Genomic DNA, 27,185 nt, shown 5'->3' with positions numbered 1-27,185 from the left:
ATTTCAGCGTCTCAGTGTGGCGATCCAGAGGGGAAATGCTTGCTGCGTCCTCGGTTCCTGTCCAGAAGCGGAGGAGCTTCAAGAGATCCATAACCTTTAGGCATTTGTCTTGTATGTTTTGTAACCTTTAAATACACAATAAAGGAAAAAAAAAAGGGAAGGGGGTGGTAGGAGAAAAGCACACAGAAACTGTATTGGAGGGGACCCACATTCCCTCCAATGCGTTATGTGTGGTTTCCTCCGAGGCTATGGGTCCCCCTTCTTCCAGCCAGAGGTGGTACTCCCTTCCCAATATATATATATATATATATTTATATATATATATTTATATATATATATATATATATATATATATATATATATATATATATATATATATATATATATATATATATATATATATATATATATATATATATATATATATATGTCGTACCTAGTAGCCAGAACGCACTTCTGTGCCTACTATGCAAGGCACGATTTGCCTAATAAGCCAAGTTTTCAAGAATTAATTGTTTTTCGACTACCTAACCTAACCTAACCTAACTTTTTCGGCTACCTAACCTAACCTATAAAGATAGGTTAGGTTAGGTTAGGTAGGGTTGGTTAGGTTCGGTCATATATCTACGTTAATTTTAACTCCAATAAAAAAAAATTGACCTCATACATAATGAAATGGGTAGCTTTATCATTTCATAAGAAAAAAAATTGAGAAAATATATGAATTCATGAAAACTTGGCTTATTAGGCAAATCGGGCCTTGCATAGTAGGCCGAAAAGTGCGTTCTGGCTACTAGGTACGACATATATATATATATATATATATATATATATATATATATATATATATATATATATATGTCGTACCTAGTAGCCAGAACGCACTTCTCAGCCTACTATGCAAGGCCCGATTTGCCTAATAAGCCAAGTTTTCATGAATTAATATATTTTCTCTAATTTTTTTCTCATGAAATGATAAAGCTACCCATTTCATTATGTATGAGGTTAATTTTTTTTTTATTGGAGTTAAAATTAACGTAGATATATGACCGAACCTAACCAACCCTACCTAACCTAACCTAACCTATCTTTATAGGTTAGGTTAGGTTAGGTAGCGGAAAAAGTTAGGTTAGGTTAGGTTAGCTAGGTTAGGTAGTCGAAAAACAATTAATTCAAGAAAACTTGGCTTATTAGGCAAATCGGGCCTTGCATAGTAGGCTGAGAAGTGCGTTCTGGCTACTAGGTACGACATATATATATATATATATATATATATATATATATATATGTCGTACCTAATAGCCAGAACGCACTTCTCAGCCTACTATTCAAGGCCCGATTTGCCTAATAAGCCAAGTTTTTATGAATTAATGTTTTTTCGTCTACCTAACCTACCTAACCTAACCTAACCTCGCTTTTTTTGGCTACCTAACCTAACCTTACCTATAAATATAGGTTAGATTAGGTTAGGTAGGGTTGGTTAGGTTCGGTCATATATCTACGTTAATTTTAACTCCAATAAAAAAAAATTGACCTCATACATAGAGAAAAGGGTTGCTTTATCATTTCATAAGAAAAAAATTATAGTAAATATATTAATTCAGGAAAACTTGGCTTATTAGGCAAATCGGGCCTTGAATAGTAGGCTGAAAAGTGAGTTCTGGCTACTAGGTACGACATATATATATATATATATATATATATATATATATAATATATATATATATATAATATATATACATAATTGGTGTATACTGGCAGCAGGTTTTCTTTTAAACATGTCTCATTGAATATGACCGCATATTCTGTATTTACTATCTTCTGATTTAGGGCTTCTATCCCTCTAACTATTTTCCTAGCATCAGGGCTTAGCTGAAAGAGGAGTTCTCCAAAACTCATTTTCGTTATAGTCACCACCAACAGATGGCGTTGCCTACATATCGGCAAATACTAGGGAAGTTGGAGGGCAGACCCATAGATGACGCTGACATTGTCACACCACACTCCGACGATGGTGTCGATACCGTAACACTGCCTAGGAAAGTAAACCCAAAGATGAGCAATAATTAAACATTATATTTCAAAATATTATTTTATACATGTTAACAGAATAATTTATGTGCAGCAAAGAACTGTACAATCTCGTTGGCAGGTAGACTGAGACTTGAAGTTATTTATGTGGAGTTACTCAAAGACGGGAGACCACGTGACTGGTCTTGTCCCATCCAGCACATGGCGAGTCCACCAAATTGACGGGTTACCCACTTGTTAACACCAGCACTACAGTGTTGAAGCCTTCTAGTCAACTAAGGTCTTTAAAATATATTTCACTATTAACTATATTAACTATGTTTCACTATATTAATAATAAATTAACCCATGTGGTCTTAACACCTTGATAGTGAATGTCTACTAATCAATAATTTCATTTGATAGACTACATAATTAATAACCCCCCCCCCCCCCAGCTTGTGTAGGAAACAATTTGTGGGAATTTAATATCGTACATTACATACATACAGGCCCCTTTAACATCATACATTCCGATATCGAAATTAATAAATTAATATACGAAATCTATAGAAATAAAAATGTAAATGTTCGTTTGTTCAGAATTGCTAATCTCCGAAAGTTCTTCACTGATTACTTTGAAATTTTGACACACTGTTGCATTTGAATACGTGCGTGTTTTTTATATACCTACTATATATATGCCACAGCTGTGACAGGTAAAAAACATGTTTTTTTGGAAAAACAGCGCCATCTGTTGCACGTAAAAAATCACAGGATGTAATCTCCGAAAGTTCTTCACCGATTGCTTTGAAAATTTCAAACACCGTTTGATTCGAATACACGTGTGTCTTTATATATCTACTATATAGATGCCACACCTGTGACAGGTAAAAACATTAAAAAAAAAAAGTACCATCTGTTGCACGTAAAAGCAACATACACTATACTAAATATGCTACGATTCCATTTCAATGTTTCCGATTACATTGATAAATTGAATTTTCATAAATTTTGATTTACTTTCATTTTGATTTAATTGTTTTGTGTGACATTGCATTGGAATTGCGCTTTGTTATTTACCGTACCATTTCCTGAGTATAGTCTATTATTCTTTATTTTTTCCATTTGTTTTTTTAACTACTGTTCTTATTTTCAGCGATGGTATCGTCAAATCATTTGGGAATGTATCAGACGTGGGAGTGGGGGTGGTGGGGAGGATGAGGGGACGGGGGAGTAGAGATTGGTGGGAAGGACGAGGGGGCAGGGGGAGTGGGGGTGGTGGGGAGGACGAAGAGATGGGGAGGGGGAAATGGTGGAGGGGACGGGGGAGTGGGGGATGGTGAGGAGACAAGGGGATGGTGGAGTGGGAACGTAGGGAGGACGAGGGGACGAGGGAGTGGGGAAGACGAGGGGAGGGAGGAATGGTGGGGAGGATGAGGGGACAGGGGGATGGTTGCTGTGGCCGGGTACAGGTTGTCAATTAAATAAATTATAAACAATGAAACAAATTAAAATACATAAATAAATTGCACGGGTCAGTTGCCCCCACATGTGGGGCAGATTTCTGACTGATTGCTACATTAAGTCTTAGCAGGAGGTAGAAGCTGCCGTTGAGTATAGGCCTACTGCGGGTCCATCCATTTCTATGTTAAATAATCTATCTTTGACTGTATTAAAATATTAGGTACAACTATGCAATCTTAGGCTGTACACCAAAAATATTTCATACAAATTAAGTAATATTTAACTACTAAAAAAATAACAATTGGAACAAATATACATTCTTTGAACTGCATTCTATATGCAGACGATGAGCCACAATAACGGGGTTGAAGATACGATGACCGCATGCTCCAACATTCTTAACAAACGTGACCTGACTTAACCTTAACACACTTTTCTTTTTCTTACCTTCCTTTTATTTTTACCTCATTCCATTCTTACACGTACCTCATTCATAACTTTCTACCTATTTTTGTCTTTCACCTTCCTTTTACCTTCTCCTTACCTTACACTCTTTCCTTATTTATTGGCCTGTTCTTTCCTCTCTTCCTTAAGGGCTATTCATGCCCATGCCATCTCTTGGGTGGTTTAATCTTCATCAATCAAACACCTCTCTACCACTGTGGCCCACAAGTGAAAATGGCACCCCAGCCCTACACGCCTAGCACGGACACTTAATATACAACCAACGGAGTTCCCTGCACTGCAAGGCACTTCAGTCCTCTCAACACGCTACTAGCTGCCGACGGCCTCACGAACATGGTGGATCCTGGCACACTCCTGGCCGCAACACACGCCGCTTTTACCACTACCATCAAGGTGACATCGAGTACAGTCACCCAGACGGACGACCCAGAAGCGGACCTCGCAACCGACCCTACACCGGAGGGTGGACCCTACGGTGGACGCCCCTCACACCTCCGCCCACACCGGAGCGTCAAGGAACAAGGACGACGCCTCACCCGACGCCCGAGCACCTCACCACAGGTTGGCTCCTGCTTCTTACTCTACACAGACGACCCGAGTCTGTGTTGTCCATCACTGCAACAAGACTATCGACGGGTTAGACACTGTGCACTACCCAGATCCCATGTACGTCGACGCCGAAACCATGCAGTACTGCATCGACCTCTCAAAAGTACGCAATGAATACTACGACCCCGAGTACTACGAGACCTACCCCGACGGACAGCCAGAACTCGACGACGACCTGGTAGACTGAGGATAGCGGACGAAACGCGACGCCTCCATCCATGAGCCTCCTGCCTGAACAGCCAAGTCTCCAGCAGGACATATACTGCGAGCCATAGTGGGGGCCCCGTCCACACATCTACAGTACTAGCTACTGGTACTGGTAATGGCTTCAAACAGCCTCCACTTATGGGCTATTCAGGCCCGCCCCACCTCTTGGGTCGATTAATCTCTGTCAATCAATCAATCAATGCTCTCTTCCCTCCAGAGATACTTCAAGATGTTACATGACCACAGATCACACTCACCCCAAACATATACCCGCTACGGGCTACTCCTGCCCGTGCCACCTCTTGTAATGGCTTAATTTCATCAATCAATCAATCCTCTCTTCCTGACACACGACTTGATAATTGTCCAGACGGTCAGCAACGCTGTCGTTTTCCCTCTTCTCATGTGCTGCTTGTTGTTGTTGTTCAAGGTTTAGCTACTCAGACCCAAATATCCATGTGACACGGGCTATAGTAAACCCGTAATTGTGTTCACTTATTCGCTATAAGCTTGTTACTGTGATATTTGGGTCAAAGTTTTAAATGGAGGTGGGGTTTTCCACCTTTTGTCCCGTTTCTTTTCCGCTTCTGTTTTAGCACACACTGGTGTGCTAAAACAGTCTTGGTTTAATGACATTATAATTATTATTGTTATTAATTATTATTGTTATTGTTATTAAACCAATAATGGTTTAATAACAATAACTTGGTAATGGTCTTGGTTTAATAACATTATCTTGGTGGCGGATATAGATGCACAGTATTCACTAGTGTGGCCCAGTCTTCAACTGTTTTTCTAACCATTGTAGCCGCTGTTGAGTGCAGCTGTTGTCGTTGGATTACTGTTTAGTTTGATGCGCAGGGCTTCAGCTGCTTCACATTCTAGTAAGTAATGCTATGGTGGCGCCTCTGCTTCTGTCTGCTGCTTGGTGCTCATGCATCTTATAACTAGGCAAGAGTTAGGGGTGATAAGTGACTGAAGAGATGCAGCTCAGTATGGCTCAATAAGCCTTCAGCAGTTTGCTCTAGATATGTGAAGGAAGACATGACTGAAGTGAATAAGTGGATGAATAGATGCACCCGAGTAAGAGCCGCTACACATTGTGCAGGCGTCTTTAATTCTAAGAGGTATTATATAGGACTGAGTATGGGTGGACATAAATATGGAATGCTGTATGGACCCATAGGCCTTCTGCAGTTCTTATATTTAATAAACAATCATAGACTGATCATCAAAAATATTGGTGCAAATATGCTATCTTTGAACATATTTAAAACAAAATCTTACGCCCCAAGGGTATTTTTGTGCCTTCTTGCACTACTGCCCTAACCCCCACCATACCCTCCTAACCCCCACCATGCTCCCCTAACCCCCACCATGCTCTCCTAACCCCCACCATACCCTCCTAACCCCCACCATGCTCCCCTAACCCCCACCATGCTCTCCTAACCCCCACCATGCTCCCCTTACCCCCACCATGCTCTCCTAACCCCCACCATGCTCCCCTAACCCCCACCATGCTCCCCTAACCCCCACCATGCTCTCCTAACCCCCACCATGCTCCCCTAACCCCCACCATGCTCTCCTAACCCCCACCATATCCTCCTAACCCCCACCATGCTCTCCTAACCCACACCATACCCTCCTAACCCCCACCATGCTCCCCTAACCCCCACCATGCTCCCCTAACCCCCACCATGCTCTCCTAACCCCCACCATGCTCCCCTAACCCCCACCATGCTCTCCTAACCCCCACCATACCCTCCTAACCCCCACCATGCTCCCCTAACCCCCACCATAGCCTCCTAACCCCCACCATGCTCTCCTAACCCTCACCATACCCTCCTAACCCCCACCATGCTCCCCTAACCCCCACCATACCCTCCTAACCCCCACCATGCTCTCCTAACCCTCACCATACCCTCCTAACCCCCACCATGCTCCCCTAACTCCCACCATGCTCCTCAAACCCCCACCATACCCTCCTAACCCCCACCATGCTCTCCTAACCCCCACCATGCTCCCCTAACCCCCACCATGCTCCCCTAACCCCCACCATACTCCCCTAACCCCCACCATACCCTCCTAACCCCCACCATGCTCCTCAAACCCCCACCATGCTCTCCTAACCCCCACCATGCTCTCCTAACCCCCACCATGCTCCCCTAACCCCCACCATGCTCCCCTAACCCCCACCATGCTCCCCTCACCCCCACCATGCTCCCATAACCACCACCATGCTCCCCTAACCCCCACCATGCTCCCCTCACCCCCACCATGCTCACCCCCACCATGCTCCCCCTCACCCCCACCATGCTCCCCTCACCCCCACCATGCTCCTCCTCACCCCCACCATGCTCCCCTCACCCCCACCATGCTCCCCTCACCCCCACCATGCTCCCCTCACCCCCAAAGTGCTCCCCCTCCACCATGCTCCCCTCACCCCCACCATGCTCCCCTAACCCCCACCATGCTCTCCTCACCCCCACCATGTTCCCCCTCACCCCCACCATGCTCCCCATCACCCCCACCATGCTCCCCTCACCCCCACCATGCTCCCCCTCACCCCCACCATGCTCCCCTCACCCCCACCATGCTCCCCCTCACCCCCACAATGCTCACCCCCACCATGCTCCCATAACCCCCACCATGCTCCCCTCACCCCCACCATGCTCCCCCTCACCCCCACCATGCTCCCCCTCACCCCCACCATGCTCCCCCTCACCCCCACCATGCTCCCCCTCATCCCCACCATGCTCCCCTCACCCTCACCGTGCTCCCCCTCCACCATGCTCCCCTCACCCCCACCATACTCCCATAACCCCCACCATGCTCCCATAACCACCACCATGCTCCCCTCACCCCCACCATACTCCCATAACCCCCACCATGCTCCCATAACCACCACCATGCTCCCCTCACCCCCACCATACTCCCATAACCCCCACCATGCTCCCATAACCACCACCATGCTCCCCTCACCCCCACCATACTCCCATAACCCCCACCATGCTCCCATAACCCCCACCATACTTTCCTAACCCCCACCATGCTCTCCTAACCCCCACCATGCTCTCCTAACCCCCACCATGCTCCCATAACCCCCACCATGCTCCCCCTAACCCCCATCATGCTCCCATAACCCCCACCATGCTCCCCCTAACCCCCACCATGCTCCCATAACCCCCACCATGCTCCCCTCACCCTCCACCATACCCAGTGGGCCTGACTAAGACATAGTCTCTTCTCCCACAGGGATCATCACGGCGCAGAGGATGAGCATGTCAGGGAGTCGCCTCAACACGGGGTCTCCGGTGTACATCGAGAAGCCTCAGGGGTCCCTCAAGGGCAAGTCTGTCTCCCGCCAGTCTCTGCTCGATATGGTCTCCTCCAAGATCAGCATCGGCAGCCGGAAACGCTTCTCGAGAGAGTCCTTCTCCGCCTCCTACGTCAACAGAGCGCACGTGGCCTCCGAGCTCGACATTAGCCGCAAGACGAGAGAAGCGCGTAAGAAGGAGATCAAGACTCGCTTTAGTAAGGTGGAGAAGTGGGAGTCCAGTACCAGTAGCTCGGAAAAGAAAACGGGTTGTAGGTGGACATTTGTGTTCGACCCGGCGGGGAGACTGTGTTATTACTGGTCCATGGTTGTTTCCTTAGCGTTTTTGTACAATCTGTGGGTTATGGTGTACCGCTTTGCCTTCCAGGAAATAACTAGAGGCACTATACTAGTTTGGTTTTGTTTGGACTATTTTGCGGATCTCATATACATTTTAGACATCCTGTTCCACTTCCGCACGGGGTTCCTGGAGGACGGAGTGCTGCAGACGGACTCCCGCAAGTTGCGACAACACTATATGAACTCAACTACGTTTTACGTTGACTGTTTATGTCTGTTACCGTTAGATTTCTTGTATTTGTCCATAAACTTTAAATCCATATTGAGATGCTTTCGGCTAGTGAAAATATACAAATACTGGCACTTCCTAGACAGGACGGAGAGACACACCAACTCTCCCAACCTGTTCCGCTCCATCAGCCTCATCCACTACCTTCTGGTCATCTTCCACTGGAACGCCTGCCTCTTTTATATTATTGCCAAGAACGACGGCTTCAGCTTCAAGCCGGAGTTCGTGTACTCTAACAACGCGTCGGACGACGTGGTGCTGGAATACCTCAAGGTGTTCTACTGGTGCACCCTCAGCCTTACCACCATCGGGGGCAACCCCATCCACGACGACGCCGCCAACAAGACGCACAGGTTCGAGGTTCTCAACACGCGCACCAAGACCGACTACCTCTACCAGATCACACAGCTCATGTTCGGGCTGCTGCTCTTCGCCACGGTGCTCGGCCACATCGCCAACATCGTCACCAACGTCTCCGCCGCCAGGAAGGAGTTCCAAGGTAAGGCACATTCCCTTCTCCTTGGGGTTTGTCTGACTCAAGAAGCGCCCGTAATAAATGGCTTCTTATATTTTACATTACCACAAATTTACTTTTAAATGAACAACTTTCCGTCGGACGAACACATTTTCAGGAAACTGGAAAGCTAATATGCTATATTATTTTTTTTGTTCTACTCAAATGGAACAAATAAAAAGTGAAAATCAACATAAATTTAACCAGAATTTGCATGAAGAGAAACTGGTGCTGGAACACTGGTGCTGGAACACTGGTGCTGGAACACTGGTGCTGGAACACTGGTGCTGGAACACTGGTCCTGGAACACTGGTGCTGGAACACTGGTGCTGGAACACTGGTCCTGGAACACTTCACTCATCATCAGTGAAGTATTCCACCACTTGCAACAACCACACAGTAATCCTCTTACTCACCGAGCCTTACTCATTACAGTATCATGAGTCACCACATTCACAGTTCACAGTATCAATTACTCATCGTAGTAACACCACATGAACACTTAGGTAATGTGACCTTATTTATGGTGGGCAAGTACTGGTCAAGGGCCACCTGCAGTACAGCGTCGCTGACGCCGCCAAGCCTCAGGCGTCGACCACCACGTCCAAGACGTCTGGAATCTCCACTCACGAGGCTTCAGTCTATTTGAACACGTCTTCGGCGTTTTCTCCGTGTGTTGACTTCTCTTGTTTACACCGTGGTGGCTCGCGCTGCTAGTAGTGTCCCGGCTGTGTTGCGTCCCTGCTGCCTCAGTGTTGGACCTGTGCACCCGGGCCTTCAGTCGCGGGCTACATGGCCAGTCATTCAGACATTGCTAAGTGTTTGAGGTACACAGCTGGCCCCTTACCCTTGTTGAGTTTGAGGTCACGTTTTGGAGAAAAACTTGAACTGGCAGAAATTCCTCCCTTGTATAGTTTTCAATATATTTTTATATGTTTCTGTCCATATTTTCTGAGTATCGTAGATTCTTCGTTTTTTATTTTGGATTCTTCGCCGTATGTTGGGTGTAGCGGCTAGCTCCTTCGCAGAGTTGGTGGTCTACACTGGGGAAGTGACGGGGTTGAAGGGGCCGAGTTAGTCACGGGATGTGTTGACGTCAACTGTCAACACATCCCATGACTGCACGAACTGATAGCAATATATCTACTGAAACTTCTACTGCTGCCAGATTATTTTAAATTACAAGACAATTAACAGTTTGGATGAATAGGCTGTGATGGTTTCCGGCGACTCAGGCAGCGATGGTTATTAGGACCTGGACTTGAATGGTGTCAGGGTGTGCAGGTAGGGTGGGTGACACCTGTCCAGGCCCTAGGGTGTACAGGTAGGGTGGGTGACACTGTCCTGGCACTAGTGTGTGCAGGTAGGGTGGGTGACACTGTCCTAGCACTAGGGTGTGCAGGTAGGGTGGGTGACACCTGTCCTAGCACTAGGGTGTGCAGGTAGGGTGGGTGACACCTGTCCTGGCACTAGGGTGTGCAGGTAGGGTAGGTGACACCTGTCCTAGCACTAGGGTGTGCAGGTAGGGTGGGTGACACCTGTCCAGGCCCTAGGGTGTACAGGTAGGGTGGGTGACACCTGTCCTAGCACTAAGGTGTGCAGGTAGGGTGGGTGACACCTGTCCTAGCACTAGGGTGTGCAGGTAGGGTGGGTGACACCTGTCCTAGCACTAGGGTGTGCAGGTAGGGTGGGTGACACCTGTCCTGGCCCAAGGGTGTGCAGGTAGGGTGGGTGAGTTAGGTTAGGTTAGGTTGACTGGTGGTGGTGATAGTACAGTAAGGTTGACTGGTGGTGTTGGTGATAGTACAGTAAGGATGGCTGGTGGTGGTGGTGATAGTACAGTAAGGTTGGCTGGTGGTGGTGGTGATAGTACAGTAAGGTTGGCTGGTGGTGGTGGTGATAGTACAGTAAGGTTGGCTGGTGGTGGTGGTGATAGTACAGTAAGGTTGGCTGGTGGTGGTGGTGATAGTACAGTAAGGTTGGCTGGTGGAGGTGGTGATAGTACAGTAAGGTTGACTGGTGGTGTTGGTGATAGTACAGTAAGGTTGACTGGTGGTGGTGGTGATAGTACAGTAAGGTTGGCTGGTGGTGGTGGTGATAGTACAGTAAGGTTGGCTGGTGGTGGTGGTGATAGTACAGTAAGGTTGACTGGTGGTGTTGGTGATAGTACAGTAAGGTTGACTGGTGGTGGTGGTGATAGTACAGTAAGGTTGGCTGGTGGTGGTGGTGATAGTACAGTAAGGATAGCTGGTGGTGGTGGTGATAGTACAGTAAGGATGGCTGGTGGTGGTGGTGATAGTACAGTAAGGTTGGCTGGTGGTGGTGGTGATAGTACAGTAAGGTTGGCTGGTGGTGGTGATAGTACAGTAAGGTTGGCTGGTGGTGGTGGTGATAGTACAGTAAGGTTGGCTGGTGGTGGTGGTGATAGTACAGTAAGGTTGGCTGGTGGTGTTGGTGATAATACAGTAAGGTTGGCTGGTGGTGTTGGTGATAGTACAGTAATGTTGGCTGGTGGTGTTGGTGATAGTACAGTAATGTTGGCTGGTGGTGTTGGTGATAGTACAGTAAGGTTGGCTGGTGGTGTTGGTGATAGTACAGTAATGTTGGCTGGTGGTGGTGGTGATAGAACAGTAAGGTTGGCTGGTGGTAGTGGTGGTAGTACAGTAAGGTTGGCTGGTGGTGGTGATAGTACAGTAAGGATGGCTGGTGGTGGTGGTGATAGTACAGTAAGGTTGGCTGGTGGTGGTGGTGATAGTACAGTAATGTTGGCTGGTGGTGTTGGTGATAGTACAGTAAGGATGGCTGGTGGTGGTGATAGTACAGTAAGGTTGGCTGGTGGTGGTGATAGTACAGTAAGGATGGCTGGTGGTGGTGGTGATAGTACAGTAAGGTTGGCTGGTGGTGGTGGTGATAGTACAGTAATGTTGGCTGGTGGTGTTGGTGATAGTACAGTAAGGATGGCTGGTGGTGGTGGTGATAGTATAGTAAGGTTGGCTGGTGGTGGTGATAGTACAGTAAGGTTGACTGGTGGTGGTGGTGATAGTACAGTAAGGTTGGCTGGTGGTGGTGATAGTACAGTAAGGTTGACTGGTGGTGGTGGTGATAGTACAGTAAGGTTGGCTGGTGGTGGTGGTGATAGTACAGTAAGAATGGCTGGTGGTGGTGATAGTACAGTAAGTTTGGCTGGTGGTGGTGATAGTACAGTAAGGATGGCTGGTGGTGGTGATAGTACAGTAATTTTGGCTGGTGGTGGTGATAGTACAGTAAGGATGGCTGGTGGTGGTGGTGATAATACAGTAATTTTGGCTGGTGGTGGTGATAGTACAGTAAGGATGGCTGGTGGTGGTGGTGATAGTACAGTAAGGTTGGCTGGTGGTGGTGGTGATAGTACAGTAAGGTTGGCTGGTGGTGGTGATAGTACAGTAAGGTTGGCTGGTGGTGGTGGTGATAGTACTGTGGGAACCGACCTGTGAGATTTATATTTATTTAATTTATATGAATTTATATTTACGTTAATTTATATACTTCGATAGCAATTTGTATAATGATAAGTGGACTGTATTTCTGCAATAATCTCAATCTCACAAATCGATCCTCTACACATTAGGGGGGTTTATTAAATTAATATATGCAGCCAATCAAACTACAGAATTAACTACATACATTGAAGAGGTTCCTTATCTTATAGTACAGCAGGCTAGTCCACCAGGTATAACTAGGGTGTAGACACCAAATTATCCTCTTTGAGGTAGCTTCCATCACCCAGTAACTGGTGCACAAAGTCTTCCATCCTCGTCTTGACCTGTCAAAAGTGCGCTAGCTGTGAAGCCAGAATCCTATATATGACAAGCTATATCAGAGAAAACACTATACAGTACATGGAACATTGAAGACCTGGCTTAATTACCTTTAGTTTGAGGCTTCCACGTGATCTAACCGGGTCACCCTATATCCTGACATTAATGGCCATAAATGAATGATAAACGGGTTTCGGATAGACACTTAACTTGAATTTGTAGACAGCGTGTTGACAATGGTACACCTTTGGTTTCCATAACACTACGTCCAAGTAAATTTAACAGGAGCTGAATTTGCTCCCGTGTGAGCCTCTGGTCTAGTAAACAATGGCCGTTTAACACTCCATACTATTGACGTTACTGGCCGACATTGTCCAGATATGATAGGAGCCGTATTTGCTCCACACGTCTCGGAGGTGACACAACAATGCCTCCCTCCTTCCTCCCCGACGCCTGGCCTACTTTGTCCAGATTTCAGAAAGTGATAGAAGGGTCACATTTACTCTACTTTAATATTGATAATTAAGTTAATTTATATAAGATGTTTTATGATGGTAAAGTCCAAAGACTAATGTATTTAAGAATAATTCCCAGCAAAATAGCTGGTGAATTATAATAGTATGTGGTGATGATATCCCGTTTTCTTTAGACGGTAATTCCACTACAAGTTACGTTTTCTATGGGTAACTTGTTTATACAATACAGCTATTATCTGTATGATTATTAAATGGTGTCGGATTTTCCGACAAGTACAGTAAGGTTGGCTGGTGGTGGTGGTGATAGTACAGTAAGGTTGGCTGGTGGTGGTGGTGATAGTACAGTAAGGTTGGCTGGTGGTGGTGGTGATAGTACAGTAAGGTTGACTGGTGGTGGTGGTGATAGTACAGTAAGGTTGGCTGGTGGTGGTGATAGTACAGTAAGGATGGCTGGTGGTAGTGGTGATAGTACAGTAAGGTTGGCTGGTGGTGGTGATAGTACAGTAAGGATGGCTGGTGGTGGTGGTGATAGTACAGTAAGGTTGGCTGGTGGTGGTGGTGATAGTACAGTAAGGTTGGCTGGTGGTGGTGATAGTACAGTGAGGATGGCTGGTGGTGGTGGTGATAGTACAGTAAGGTTGGCTGGTGGTGGTGGTGATAGTACAGTAAGGTTGGCTGGTGGTGGTGGTGATAGTACAGTAAGGTTGACTGGTGGTGGTGATAGTACAGTAAGGATGGCTGGTGGTGGTGGTGATAGTACAGTAAGGATGACTGGTGGTGGTGATAGTACAGTAAGGATGGCTGGTGGTGGTGATAGTAGAGTAAGGTTGGCTGGTGGTGGTGATAGTACAGTAAGGATGGCTGGTGGTGGTGGTGATAATACAGTAATTTTGGCTGGTGGTGGTGATAGTACAGTAAGGATGGCTGGTGGTGGTGGTGATAGTACAGTAAGGTTGGCTGGTGGTGGTGATAGTACAGTAAGGTTGGCTGGTGGTGGTGGTGATAGTACAGTAAGGTTGGCTGGTGGTGGTGGTGATAGTACAGTAAGGTTGGCTGGTGGTGGTGGTGATAGTACAGTAAGGTTGGCTGGTGGTGGTGGTGATAGTACAGTAAGGTTGACTGGTGGTGGTGGTGATAGTACAGTAAGGTTGGCTGGTGGTGGTGATAGTACAGTAAGGATGGCTGGTGGTGGTGGTGATAGTACAGTAAGGTTGGCTGGTGGTGGTGATAGTACAGTAAGGATGGCTGGTGGTGATGGTGATAGTACAGTAAGGTTGGCTGGTGGTGGTGGTGATAGTACAGTAAGGATGGCTGGTGGTGGTGGTGATAGTACAGTAAGGATGGCTGGTGGTGGTGATAGTACAGTAAGGATGGCTGGTGGTGGTGGTGATAGTACAGTAAGGATGGCTGGTGGTGGTGGTGATAGTACAGTAAGGATGGCTGGTGGTGGTGATAGTACAGTAAGGATGGCTGGTGGTGGTGATAGTAGAGTAAGGTTGGCTGGTGGTGGTGATAGTACAGTAAGGTTGGCTGGTGGTGGTGGTGATAGTACAGTAATGTTGGCTGGTGGTGTTGGTGATACTACAGTAAGGTTGGCTGGTGGTGGTGGTGATAGTACAGTAAGGTTAACTGGTGGTGGTGATAGTACAGTAAGGTTGGCTGGTGGTGGTGGTGATAGTACAGTAAGGTTGGCTGGTGGTGGTGGTGATAGTACAGTAAGGTTGACTGGTGGTGGTGGTGATAGTACAGTAAGGTTGGCTGGTGGTGGTGGTGATAGTACAGTAAGGTTGACTGGTGGTGGTGGTGATAGTACAGTAAGGTTGGCTGGTGGTGGTGATAGTACAGTAAGGTTGGCTGGTGGTGGTGGTGATAGTACAGTAAGGTTGACTGGTGGTGGTGGTGATAGTACAGTAAGGTTGGCTGGTGGTGGTGGTGATAGTACAGTAAGGTTGACTGGTGGTGGTGGTGATAGTACAGTAAGGTTGGCTGGTGGTGGTGATAGTACAGTAAGGTTGGCTGGTGGTGGTGGTGATAGTACAGTAAGGTTGACTGGTGGTGGTGGTGATAGTACAGTAAGGTTGGCTGGTGGTGGTGGTGATAGTACAGTAAGGTTGACTGGTGGTGGTGATAGTACAGTAAGGTTGGCTGGTGGTGGTGGTGATAGTACAGTAAGGTTGGCTGGTGGTGGTGGTGATAGTACAGTAAGGTTGACTGGTGGTGGTGATAGTACAGTAAGGATGGCTGGTGGTGGTGGTGATAGTACAGTAAGGATGGCTGGTGGTGGTGATAGTACAGTAAGGATGGCTGGTGGTGGTGATAGTAGAGTAAGGTTGGCTGGTGGTGGTGATAGTACAGTAAGGTTGGCTGGTGGTGGTGATAGTACAGTAAGGATGGCTGGTGGTGGTGATAGTACAGTAAGGATGGCTGGTGGTGGTGATAGTACAGTAATGTTGGCTGGTGGTGGTGGTGATAGTACAGTAAGGATGGCTGGTGGTGGTGATAGTACAGTAAGGATGGCTGGTGGTGGTGGTGATAGTACAGTAAGGATGGCTGGTGGTGGTGGTGATAGTACAGTAAGGATGGCTGGTGGTGGTGATAGTACAGTAAGGATCGCTGGTGGTGGTGATAGTACAGTAAGGTTGGCTGGTGGTGGTGATAGTACAGTAAGGATGGCTGGTGGTGGTGGTGATAGTACAGTAAGGATGGCTGGTGGTGGTGGTGATAGTACAGTAAGGATGGCTGGTGGTGGTGATAGTACAGTAGGGATGGCTGGTGGTGGTGATAGTAGAGTAAGGTTGGCTGGTGGTGGTGATAGTACAGTAAGGTTGGCTGGTGGTGGTGGTGATAGTACAGTAAGGATGGCTGGTGGTGGTGATAGTACAGTAAGGTTGGCTGGTGGTGGTGGTGATAGTACAGTAAGGATGGCTGGTGGTGGTGATAGTACAGTAAGGATGGCTGGTGGTGGTGATAGTAGAGTAAGGTTGGCTGGTGGTGGTGATAGTACAGTAAGGATCGCTGGTGGTGGTGATAGTACAGTAAGGTTGGCTGGTGGTGGTGATAGTACAGTAAGGATGGCTGGTGGTGGTGGTGATAGTACAGTAAGGTTGGCTGGTGGTGGTGGTGATAGTACAGTAAGGATGGCTGGTGGTGGTGATAGTACAGTAAGGATGGCTGGTGGTGGTGGTGATAATACAGTAAGGTTGGCTGGTGGTGGTGGTGATAGTACAGTAAGGTTGGCTGGTGGTGGTGGTGATAGTACAGTAATGTTGGCTGGTGGTGGTGATAGTACAGTAAGGTTGACTGGTGGTGGTGATAGTACAGTAAGGTTGACTGGTGGTGGTGATAGTACAGTAAGGTTGGCTGGTGGTGGTGGTGATAGTACAGTAAGGTTGACTGGTGGTGGTGATAGTACAGTAAGGTTGGCTGGTGGTGGTGGTGATAGTACAGTAAGGTTGACTGGTGGTGGTGATAGTATAGTAAGGTTGACTGGTGGTGGTGATAGTACAGTAAGGTTGGCTGGTGGTGGTGGTGATAGTACAGTAAGGTTGACTGGTGGTGGTGATAGTACAGTAAGGTTGGCTGGTGGTGGTGGTGATAGTACAGTAAGGTTGACTGGTGGTGGTGATAGTACAGTAAGGTTGGCTGGTGGTGGTGGTGATAGTACAGTAAGGTTGACTGGTGGTGGTGATAGTACAGTAAGGATGGCTGGTGGGGGTGGTGATAGTACAGTAAGGTTGGCTGGTGGTGGTGGTGATAGTACAGTAAGGATGGCTGGTGGTGGTGATAGTACAGTAAGGTTGACTGGTGGTGGTGGTGATAGTACAGTAAGGTTGACTGGTGGTGGTGATAGTACAGTAAGGATGGCTGGTGGTGGTGGTGATAGTACAGTAAGGTTGGCTGGTGGTGGTGGTGATAGTACAGTAAGGATGGCTGGTGGTGGTGATAGTACAGTAAGGTTGACTGGTGGTGGTGGTGATAGTACAGTAAGGTTGACTGGTGGTGGTGATAGTACAGTAAGGTTGGCTGGTGGTGGTGGTGATAGTACAGTAAGGTTGACTGGTGGTGGTGATAGTACAGTAAGGATGGCTGGTGGTGGTGGTGATAGTACAGTAAGGTTGGCTGGTGGTGGTGATAGTACAGTAAGGTTGGCTGGTGGTGGTGATAGTACAGTAAGGTTGGCTGGTGGTGGTGGTGATAGTACAGTAAGGTTGGCTGGTGGTGGTGATAGTACAGTAAGGTTGGCTGGTGGTGGTGGTGATAGTACAGTAAGGTTGGCTGGTGGTGGTGATAGTACAGTAAGGTTGACTGGTGGGGGGGGGAAGGTGTTAAGCGGCGTCTTCTCTGTTGCCCTTGAGAAGATGATGATGATAATTATGATAAAAATAAAAATAATTGCATTAATTATTATGCAAATAATAATAATAATTGATATATGCAAGAGTACTACAGTGACGGGGCGGGCAGTAGTGTACACGAGGCAGTACCGAGGACTGGGAGTACTGGCGGCACTTTCCTTGGTCACTGGCCCTTGTGGCAGCACTGGTTGCACTGTTCCAGCCTGGAGTGCCTGGCCTGCTTGGCTCAGTGTGGCACCTGTTCCAGCCTGGAGTGCCTGGCCTGCTTGGCTCAGTGTGGCACCTGTTCCAGCCTGGAGTGCCTGGCCTGCTTGGCTCAGTGTGGCACCTGTTCCAGCCTGGAGTGCCTGGCCTACTTGGCTCAGTGTGGCACCTGTTCCAGCCTGGAGTGCCTGGCCTACTTGGCTCAGTGTGGCACCTATTCCAGCCTGGAGTGCCTGGCCTGCTTGGCTCAGTGTGGCACCTGTTCCAGCCTGGAGTGCCTGGCCTGCTTGGCTCAGTGTGGCACCTGTTCCAGCCTGGAGTGCCTGGCCTGCTTGGCTCAGTGTGGCACCTGTTCCAGCCTGGAGTGCCTGGCCTACTTGGCTCAGTGTGGCACCTGTTCCAGCCTGGAGTGCCTGGCCTACTTGGCTCAGTGTGGCACCTGTTCCAGCCTGGAGTGCCTGGCCTGCTTGGCTCAGTGTGGCACCTGTTCCAGCCTGGAGTGCCTGGCCTACTTGGCTCAGTGTGGCACCTGTTCCAGCCTGGAGTGCCTGGCCTGCTTGGCTCAGTGTGGCACCTGTTCCAGCCTGGAGTGCCTGGCCTGCTTGGCTCAGTGTGGCACCTGTTCCAGCCTGGAGTGCCTGGCCTGCTTGGCTCAGTGTGGCACCTGTTCCAGCCTGGAGTGCCTGGCCTGCTTGGCTCAGTGTGGCACCTGTTCCAGCCTGGAGTGCCTGGCCTGCTTGGCTCAGTGTGGCACCTGTTCCAGCCTGGAGTGCCTGGCCTGCTTGGCTCAGTGTGGCACCTGTTCCAGCCTGGAGTGCCTGGCCTGCTTGGCTCAGTGTGGCACCTGTTCCAGCCTGGAGTGCCTGGCCTGCTTGGCTCAGTGTGGCACCTGTTCCAGCCTGGAGTGCCTGGCCTGCTTGGCTCAGTGTGGCACCTGTTCCAGCCTGGAGTGCCTGGCCTGCTTGGCTCAGTGTGGCACCTGTTCCAGCCTGGAGTGCCTGGCCTGCTTGGCTCAGTGTGGCACCTGTTCCCCTGCACCTGACACCACGCTCCTGTGCTGGTGACCTGCGTGTGTCGGTGTCGGAGTGACGGTGTCGGCCGGGTGACACTCTCCAGTGTCTGGCTGAGAGGTTCATGGGAGCATTTGTCTCACAAGGACGCGTCCCTCAGTCTGGTGAGGTACTGTCAGTGTTGACGGCTGTGTCGGTACTGTCAGTGTTGTCGGCTGTGTCGGTACTGTCAGTGTTGTCGGCTGTGTCGGTACTGTCAGTGTTGACGACTGTGTGGGTACTGTCAGTGTTGACGACTGTGTCGGTACTGTCAGTGTTGACGACTGTGTTGGTACTGTCAGTGTTGACGACTGTGTCGGTACTGTCAGTGTTGACGACTGTGTGGGTATTGTCAGTGTTGACGACTGTGTCGGTACTGTCAGTGTTGACGACTGTGTCGGTACTGTCAGTGTTGACGACTGTGTGGGTACTGTCAGTGTTGACGACTGTGTCGGTACTGTCAGTGTTGACGACTGTGTCGGTACTGTCAGTGTTGACGACTGTGTGGGTACTGTCAGTGTTGACGACTGTGTGGGTACTGTCAGTGTTGACGACTGTGTCGGTACTGTCAGTGTTGACGACTGTGTCGGTACTGTCAGTGTTGACGACTGTGTGGGTACTGTCAGTGTTGACGACTGTGTGGGTACTGTCAGTGTTGACGACTGTGTCGGTACTGTCAGTGTTGTCGACTGTGTCGGTACTGTCAGTGTTGACGACTGTGTCGGTACTGTCAGTGTTGACGACTGTGTGGGTACTGTCAGTGTTGACGACTGTGTCGGTACTGTCAGTGTTGACGACTGTGTGGGTACTGTCAGTGTTGACGACTGTGTCGGTACTGTCAGTGTTGACGACTGTGTGGGTACTGTCAGTGTTGACGACTGTGTGGGTACTGTCAGTGTTGACGACTGTGTCGGTACTGTCAGTGTTGACGACTGTGTGGGTACTGTCAGTGTTGACGACTGTGTCGGTACTGTCAGTGTTGACGACTGTGTCGGTACTCACAGTGTTGACGACTGTGTGGGTACTGTCAGTGTTGACGACTGTGTCGGTACTCACAGTGTTGACGACTGTGTGGGTACTGTCAGTGTTGACGACTGTGTCGGTACTGTCAGTGTTGACGACTGTGTGGGTATTGTCAGTGTTGACGACTGTGTCGGTACTGTCAGTGTTGACGACTGTGTCGGTACTGTCAGTGTTGACGACTGTGTCGGTACTGTCAGTGTTGACGACTGTGTCGGTACTGTCAGTGTTGACGACTGTGTCGGTACTGTCAGTGTTGACGACTGTGTCGGTACTGTCAGTGTTGACGACTGTGTCGGTACTGTCAGTGTTGACGACTGTGTCGGTACTGTCAGTGTTGACGACTGTGTCGGTACTGTCAGTGTTGACGACTGTGTGGGTACTGTCAGTGTTGACGACTGTGTCGGTACTGTCAGTGTTGACGACTGTGTCGGTACTGTCAGTGTTGACGACTGTGTGGGTACTGTCAGTGTTGACGACTGTGTCGGTACTGTCAGTGTTGACGACTGTGTCGGTACTGTCAGTGTTGACGACTGTGTCGGTACTGTGAGTGTTGACGACTGTGTCGGTACTGTCAGTGTTGACGACTGTGTCGGTATTGTCAGTGTTGACAACTGTGTCGGTACTGTCAGTGTTGACGACTGTGTCGGTACTGTCCGTGTTGACGACTGTGTCGGTATTGTCAGTGTTGACGACTGTGTCGGTACTGTCAGTGTTGACGACTGTGTCGGTACTGTCAGTGTTGTCGACTGTGTCGGTACTGTCAGTGTTGACGACTGTGTCGGTACTGTCAGTGTTGACGACTGTGTCGGTACTGTCAGTGTTGACGACTGTGTCGGTACTGTCAGTGTTGACGACTGTGTGGGTACTGTCAGTGTTGACGACTGTGTCGGTACTGTCAGTGTTGACGACTGTGTCGGTACTGTCAGTGTTGACGACTGTGTCGGTACTGTCAGTGTTGACGACTGTGTCGGTACTGTCAGTGTTGTCGACTGTGTCGGTACTGTCAGTGTTGACGACTGTGTCCGTATTGTCAGTGTTGACGACTGTGTCGGTACTGTCAGTGTTGACGACTGTGTCGGTACTGTCAGTGTTGTCGACTGTGTGGGTACTGTCAGTGTTGACGACTGTGTCGGTACTGTCAGTGTTGTCGACTGTGTCGGTACTGTCAGTGTTGACGACTGTGTCCGTATTGTCAGTGTTGACGACTGTGTCGGTACTGTCAGTGTTGACGACTGTGTCGGTACTGTCAGTGTTGACGACTGTGTCGGTATTGTCAGTGTTGACGACTGTGTCGGTACTGTCAGTGTTGACGACTGTGTCGGTATTGTCAGTGTTGACGACTGTGTCGGTACTGTCAGTGTTGACGACTGTGTCGGTACTGTCAGTGTTGACGACTGTGTGGGTACTGTCAGTGTTGCCGGCTGTGTCGGTACTGTCAGTGTTGACGACTGTGTGGGTACTGTCAGTGTTGTCGACTGTGTCGGTACTGTCAGTGTTGTCGACTGTGTAGGTACTGTCAGTGTTGACGACTGTGTCGGTACTGTCAGTGTTGTCGACTGTGTAGGTACTGTCAGTGTTGACGACTGTGTGGGTACTGTCAGTGTTGTCGACTGTGTAGGTACTGTCAGTGTTGACGACTGTGTCGGTACTGTCAGTGTTGACGACTGTGTCGGTACTGTCAGTGTTGTCGACTGTGTCGGTAGTGCTCCCGACAACCTCAACATTGTCACTGTAGACAGTCTTGAGTGTTCCAAAGAAGACTTGAGAATTTACAAAGACTAAGAATTGAAGAAGGTTTACGAGTTTGTGAAGGACTGGTGGTGTTGTGAGGTATTTAGTGTGTGTTCCTGGGACGCGGACGGTGTTCTTAAAGAGCATTACGCTACCAGTTAGCGAGTACCACCAGGCCACCTTGTCATCGCCTACACATAGGATCAACTGTTGATGCCTTAACGGCTCCCGTTAGCAACGGGAGAACGGTGTGCGCTGCGACCTACCAATCCTCACTGTTGCTTCCCGAATGGCCATGGGTCGAGCCTTGAAGTAGGGAGAGCTGAAGAGAAGTCATTGAGAGCAAATGTTGAAGTTGAAGAGAAAGTGGCAGGTCTTGGCCCAGCTGCGGGTGTTAAGTTGATGCTGACAAGAGCCCAACATGTGGCTAGGGTGAGAGGCGGGTCAGACGGCGGCAGTGGCAGTGCTTCTTCATGTTGTGTGTTGACAGTCTTCACATGGTGTCCTCTTCCATCAGTCTTCTTCTTCTTTACCTTCATTCTTGAGTCTTCTTACTTCTATCTTCTTTCTTCTACTGCTTCTTGCTTCTGGTCATCAATTGATGGCGTTTTTTTGTACTCGACGAAGTCCTTAGAGAAAAGTTTAGTCCTTAGTGTTGACTCATCACCTTCCTCGAGAATTATGTCGGGGATAATGCAGGTAATTCCTTCTGGCTCACTCTGCAAGACTTCTTCACCGCTGTTGTCGAGTACACGGCCAGTGAGCCGTCTCTACCCCGGAGGTCCACCTCTAGTTCCTCCACGGTGAAGATTTTGTTTAATGACTGGTGGAGATGACTGGTGTAGACTGTGGTACAGCTGGTGTAGTCTGTGGTACAGCTGGTGTAGTCCGTGGTACAGCTGGTGTAGACTGTGGTACAGCTGGTGTAGTCTGTGGTACAGCTGGTGTAGTCTGTGGTACAGCTGGTGTAGTCTGTGGTGCAGCTGGTGTAGTCTGTGGTACAGCTGGTGTAGTCTGTGGTACAGCTGGTGTAGTCTGTGGTACAGCTGGTGTACTCTGTGGTGCAGCTGGTGTAGTCTGTGGTACAGCTGGTGTAGTCTGTGGTGCAGCTGGTGTAGTCTGTGGTACAGCTGGTGTAGTCTGTGGTACACCTGGTGTAGTCTGTGGTGCAGCTGGTGTAGTCTGTGGTACAGCTGGTGTAGTCTGTGGTACAGCTGGTGTAGTCTGTGGTACAGCTGGTGTAGTCTGTGGTACAGCTGGTGTAGTCTGTGGTGCAGCTGGTGTAGTCTCAGGTACAGCTGGTGTAGTCTGTGGTACAGCTGGTGTAGTCTGTGGTACAGCTGGTGTAGTCTGTGGTACAGCTGGTGTAGTCTGTGGTACAGCTGGTGTAGTCTGTGGTACAGCTGGTGTAGTCTGTGGTACAGCTGGTGTAGTCTGTGGTACAGCTGGTGTAGTCTGTGGTACAGCTGGTGTAGTCTGTGGTGCAGCTGGTGTACAGAGCTGTAGCTGGTGTCAGAGGGAGGGCGTCAGCAGACAGGATATCTGCCGGTGCCGCTGGAGAGGTGGTGATGACAGGGGCAGACGTGGTGGCTGAGGTCGCAGCTCTGGCGGTGGCTGAGGCTGAGGTCGCAGCTCTGGCGGTGGCTGAAGTCGCAGCTCTGGCGGTGGCTGAGGCTGAGGTCGCAGCTCTGGCGGTGGCTGAGGCTGAGGTCGCAGCTCTGGCGGTGGCTGAGGCTGAGGTCGCAGCTCTGGCGGTGGCTGAGGCTGAGGTCGCAGCTCTGGCGGTGGCTGAGGGCGCAGCTCTGGCGGTGGCTGAGGTCGCAGCTCTGGCGGTGGCTGAGGTCGCAGCTCTGGCGGTGGCTGAGGTCGCAGCTCTGGCGGTGGCTGAGGTCGCAGCTCTGGTGGTGGCTGAGGCTGAGGTCGCAGCTCTGGCGGTGGCTGAGGCTGAGGTCGCAGCTCTGGCGGTGGCTGAGGCTGAGGTCGCAGCTCTGGCGGTGGCTGAGGTCGCAGCTCTGGCGGTGGCTGAGGTCGCAGCTCTGGTGGTGGCTGAGGCTGAGGTCGCAGCTCTGGCGGTGGCTGAGGTCGCAGCTCTGGTGGTGGCTGAGGCTGAGGTCGCAGCTCTGGCGGTGGCTGAGGCTGAGGTCGCAGCTCTGGCGGTGGCTGAGGCTGAGGTCGCTGCTCTGGTGGTGGCTGAGGCTGAGGTCGCAGCTCTGGTGGTGGCTGAGGCTGAGGTCGCAGCTCTGGTGGTGGCTGAGGTCGCAGCTCTGGTGGTGGCTGAGGCTGAGGTCGCAGCTCTGGCGGTGGCTGAGGCTGAGGTCGCAGCTCTGGCGGTGGCTGAGGCTGAGGTCGCAGCTCTGGCGGTGGCTGAGGGCGCAGCTCTGGTGGTGGCTGAGGTCGCAGCTCTGGTGGTGGCTGAGGTCGCAGCTCTGGCGGTGGCTGAGGCTGAGGTCGCAGCTCTGGTGGTGGCTGAGGCTGAGATCGCAGCTCTGGCGGTGGCTGAGGCTGAGGTCGCAGCTCTGGCGGTGGCTGAGGGCGCAGCTCTGGTGGTGGCTGAGGTCGCAGCTCTGGTGGTGGCTGAGGTCGCAGCTCTGGCGGTGGCTGAGGCTGAGGTCGCAGCTCTGGTGGTGGCTGAGGCTGAGGTCGCAGCTCTGGCGGTGGCTGAGGCTGAGGTCGCAGCTCTGGTGGTGGCTGAGGCTGAGGTCGCAGCTCTGGTGGTGGCTGAGGCTGAGGTCGCAGCTCTGGCGGTGGCGGTGGCTGAGGTCGCAGCTCTGGCGGTGGCTGAGGCTGTAGTAGAGAAGAGTTCCTCAGATCAAAGTCCCGCCTTCCATACTCCTCCAGGAGGTGACGTCATCATAATTCTGTGATGTCATCACCAGCCTTAATGTGATTGGCTCATAGCCTTCAGGCGACATCTGATTGGCGAGCTCGTGCCCCAGCTTCCTCCATCATCAAGTATTAACTCCATCAATTAATTTCTGCGTGACGTCACTGATTACCTAAAATCCTCTAGGACAAGATGGTGGCTGTTTAAACCCTGTGACTCATGTCACAGGTGTCATGTCAACATGACTCATGTCACAGGTGTCATGTCAGCATGACTCATGTCACAGGTGTCATGTCAACATGACTCATGTCACAGGTGTCATGTCAACATGACTCATGTCACAGGTGTCATGTCAACATGACTCATGTCACAGGTGTCATGTCAACATGACTCATGTCACAGGTGTCATGTCAACATGACTCATGCCACAAGTGTCAGGTCAACATGACTCATGTCACAGGTGTCAGGTCAGCATGACTCATGTCACAGGTGTCAGGTCAACATGACTCATGTCACAGGTGTCATGTCAGCATGACTCATGTCACAGGTGTCAGGTCAACATGACTCATGTCACAGGTGTCATGTCAGCATGACTCATGTCACAGGTGTCATGTCAGCATTTACTCATGTCACAGGTGTCATGTCAACATGACTCATGTCACAGGTGTCATGTCAACATGACTCATGTCACAGGTGTCATGTCAACATGACTCATGTCACAGGTGTCATGTCAACATGACTCATGTCACAGGTGTCATGTCAACATGACTCATGTCACAAGTGTCAGGTCAACATGACTCATGTCACAGGTGTCAGGTCAGCATGACTCATGTCACAGGTGTCAGGTCAACATGACTCATGTCACAGGTGTCATGTCAGCATGACTCATGTCACAGGTGTCAGGTCAACATGACTCATGTCACAGGTCTCATGTCAGCATGACTCATGTCACAGGTGTCATGTCAGCATGACTCATGTCACAGGTGTCATGTCAGCATGACTCATGTCACAGGTGTCATGTCAACATGACTCATGTCACAGGTGTCATGTCAGCATGACTCATGTCACAGGTGTCAGGTCAACATGACTCATGTCACAGGTGTCATGTCAGCATGACTCATGTCACAGGTGTCATGTCAGCATTTACTCATGTCACAGGTGTCATGTCAACATGACTCATGTCACAGGTGTCATGTCAACATGACTCATGTCACAGGTGTCATGTCAACATGACTCATGTCACAGGTGTCATGTCAACATGACTCATGTCACAGGTGTCATGTCAACATGACTCATGTCACAGGTGTCATGTCAGCATGACTCATGTCACAGGTGTCAGGTCAGCATGACTCATGTCACAGGTGTCAGGTCAACATGACTCATGTCACAGGTGTCATGTCAGCATGACTCATGTCACAGGTGTCAGGTCAACATGACTCATGTCACAGGTCTCATGTCAGCATGACTCATGTCACAGGTGTCATGTCAGCATGACTCATGTCACAGGTGTCATGTCAGCATGACTCATGTCACAGGTGTCATGTCAGCATGACTCATGTCACAGGTGTCATGTCAGCATGACTCATGTCACAGGTGTCATGTCAGTATGACTCATGTCACAGGTGTCAGGTCAACATGACTCAGCAGTTGCTGACCAGGACATGGGTCGGACAGGTGTGTGTGTGGGAGAACACCTGAAACACATGTAACACCTGCAACACATGTAACAACTGCAACACTTGTCACACCGGTAACACCTGTAACACCTGTGGGAACCAACCTGCGAGATTTATATTTATTTAATTTATATGAATTGATATAGAATTTATATTTACGTTAATTTATATATTTCGATAGCAATTTGTATGATGTTAAGTGGACTGTATTTCTACAATAATCTCACAAATCGATCCTTATACATTAGGGGGGGTTTATATTAAATTTATATATATGCAGCCAATTAAACTACAGTATTAAACTACATATATTGGTATATAAAGTGAGGAGGTGCCTTATCTTATTGTACAGCAGGCTTAGTCCACCAGGTATAACTAGGATGTAGACACAAAATTATCCTCGTGAGAGGCTAGCTTCCAACACCCATGTAACTGATGAACTGATGTATGGAATTAAACATATCTACCTAACATTACTGGCCAATAATGACTTAGATAAGATTTCGGAAAGACACTTCCCTTATGGTTGTTGACAGCGTGTTGATGATGGTAGAACACTAATGGATTTGATCTCCATAACATTTCGTCCAAGAAAATTGTAGGAGCTGAATTTGCTCCCCAGCGCCTCTGTTCTTAACCAACAATGGCTGACCTCTTTACACCACTGAAGCTCCTGGCTCACTTTGTCCAATGTCAATAAGTGATAGAAGGGTCACATTTACTCTATTTTGGTACTAATAATTAAGTTAATTCAAATGAGATGTTTTATGATGTAATAAGTCCAAAGACTAATATATTTAAGAATAATTCCAAACAGAATAGCTGGTGAATTTATAGTACTATGTGGCAATGATATCCCGTTTTCTATTGACG

General features: G+C 49.1%; 1 protein-coding gene across 1 annotated transcript in view; it reads left to right on the top strand.

Annotated features, from left to right (window-relative positions):
- The first annotated feature begins 7,132 nt into the window (after positions 1-7,132).
- The window catches only part of LOC123757101 (cyclic nucleotide-gated channel alpha-3), a 402,346-nt gene continuing 382,293 nt past the window's right edge, over positions 7,133-27,185 (top strand). The window contains exons 1-2 of the mRNA XM_069324046.1: positions 7,133-7,172; positions 8,014-9,162. Of these exons, the coding sequence (XP_069180147.1) occupies positions 7,133-7,172; positions 8,014-9,162 (1,189 nt within the window). The remainder of the gene's footprint in view (positions 7,173-8,013; positions 9,163-27,185) is intronic.

This window comes from Procambarus clarkii, chromosome 13, assembly GCF_040958095.1.
Source record: "Procambarus clarkii isolate CNS0578487 chromosome 13, FALCON_Pclarkii_2.0, whole genome shotgun sequence".
NCBI lineage: Eukaryota > Metazoa > Arthropoda > Malacostraca > Decapoda > Cambaridae > Procambarus > Procambarus clarkii.
The sequence above is the reverse complement of the archived record's forward strand: the minus strand, read 5'-3'. Positions and strand labels throughout refer to the sequence as shown.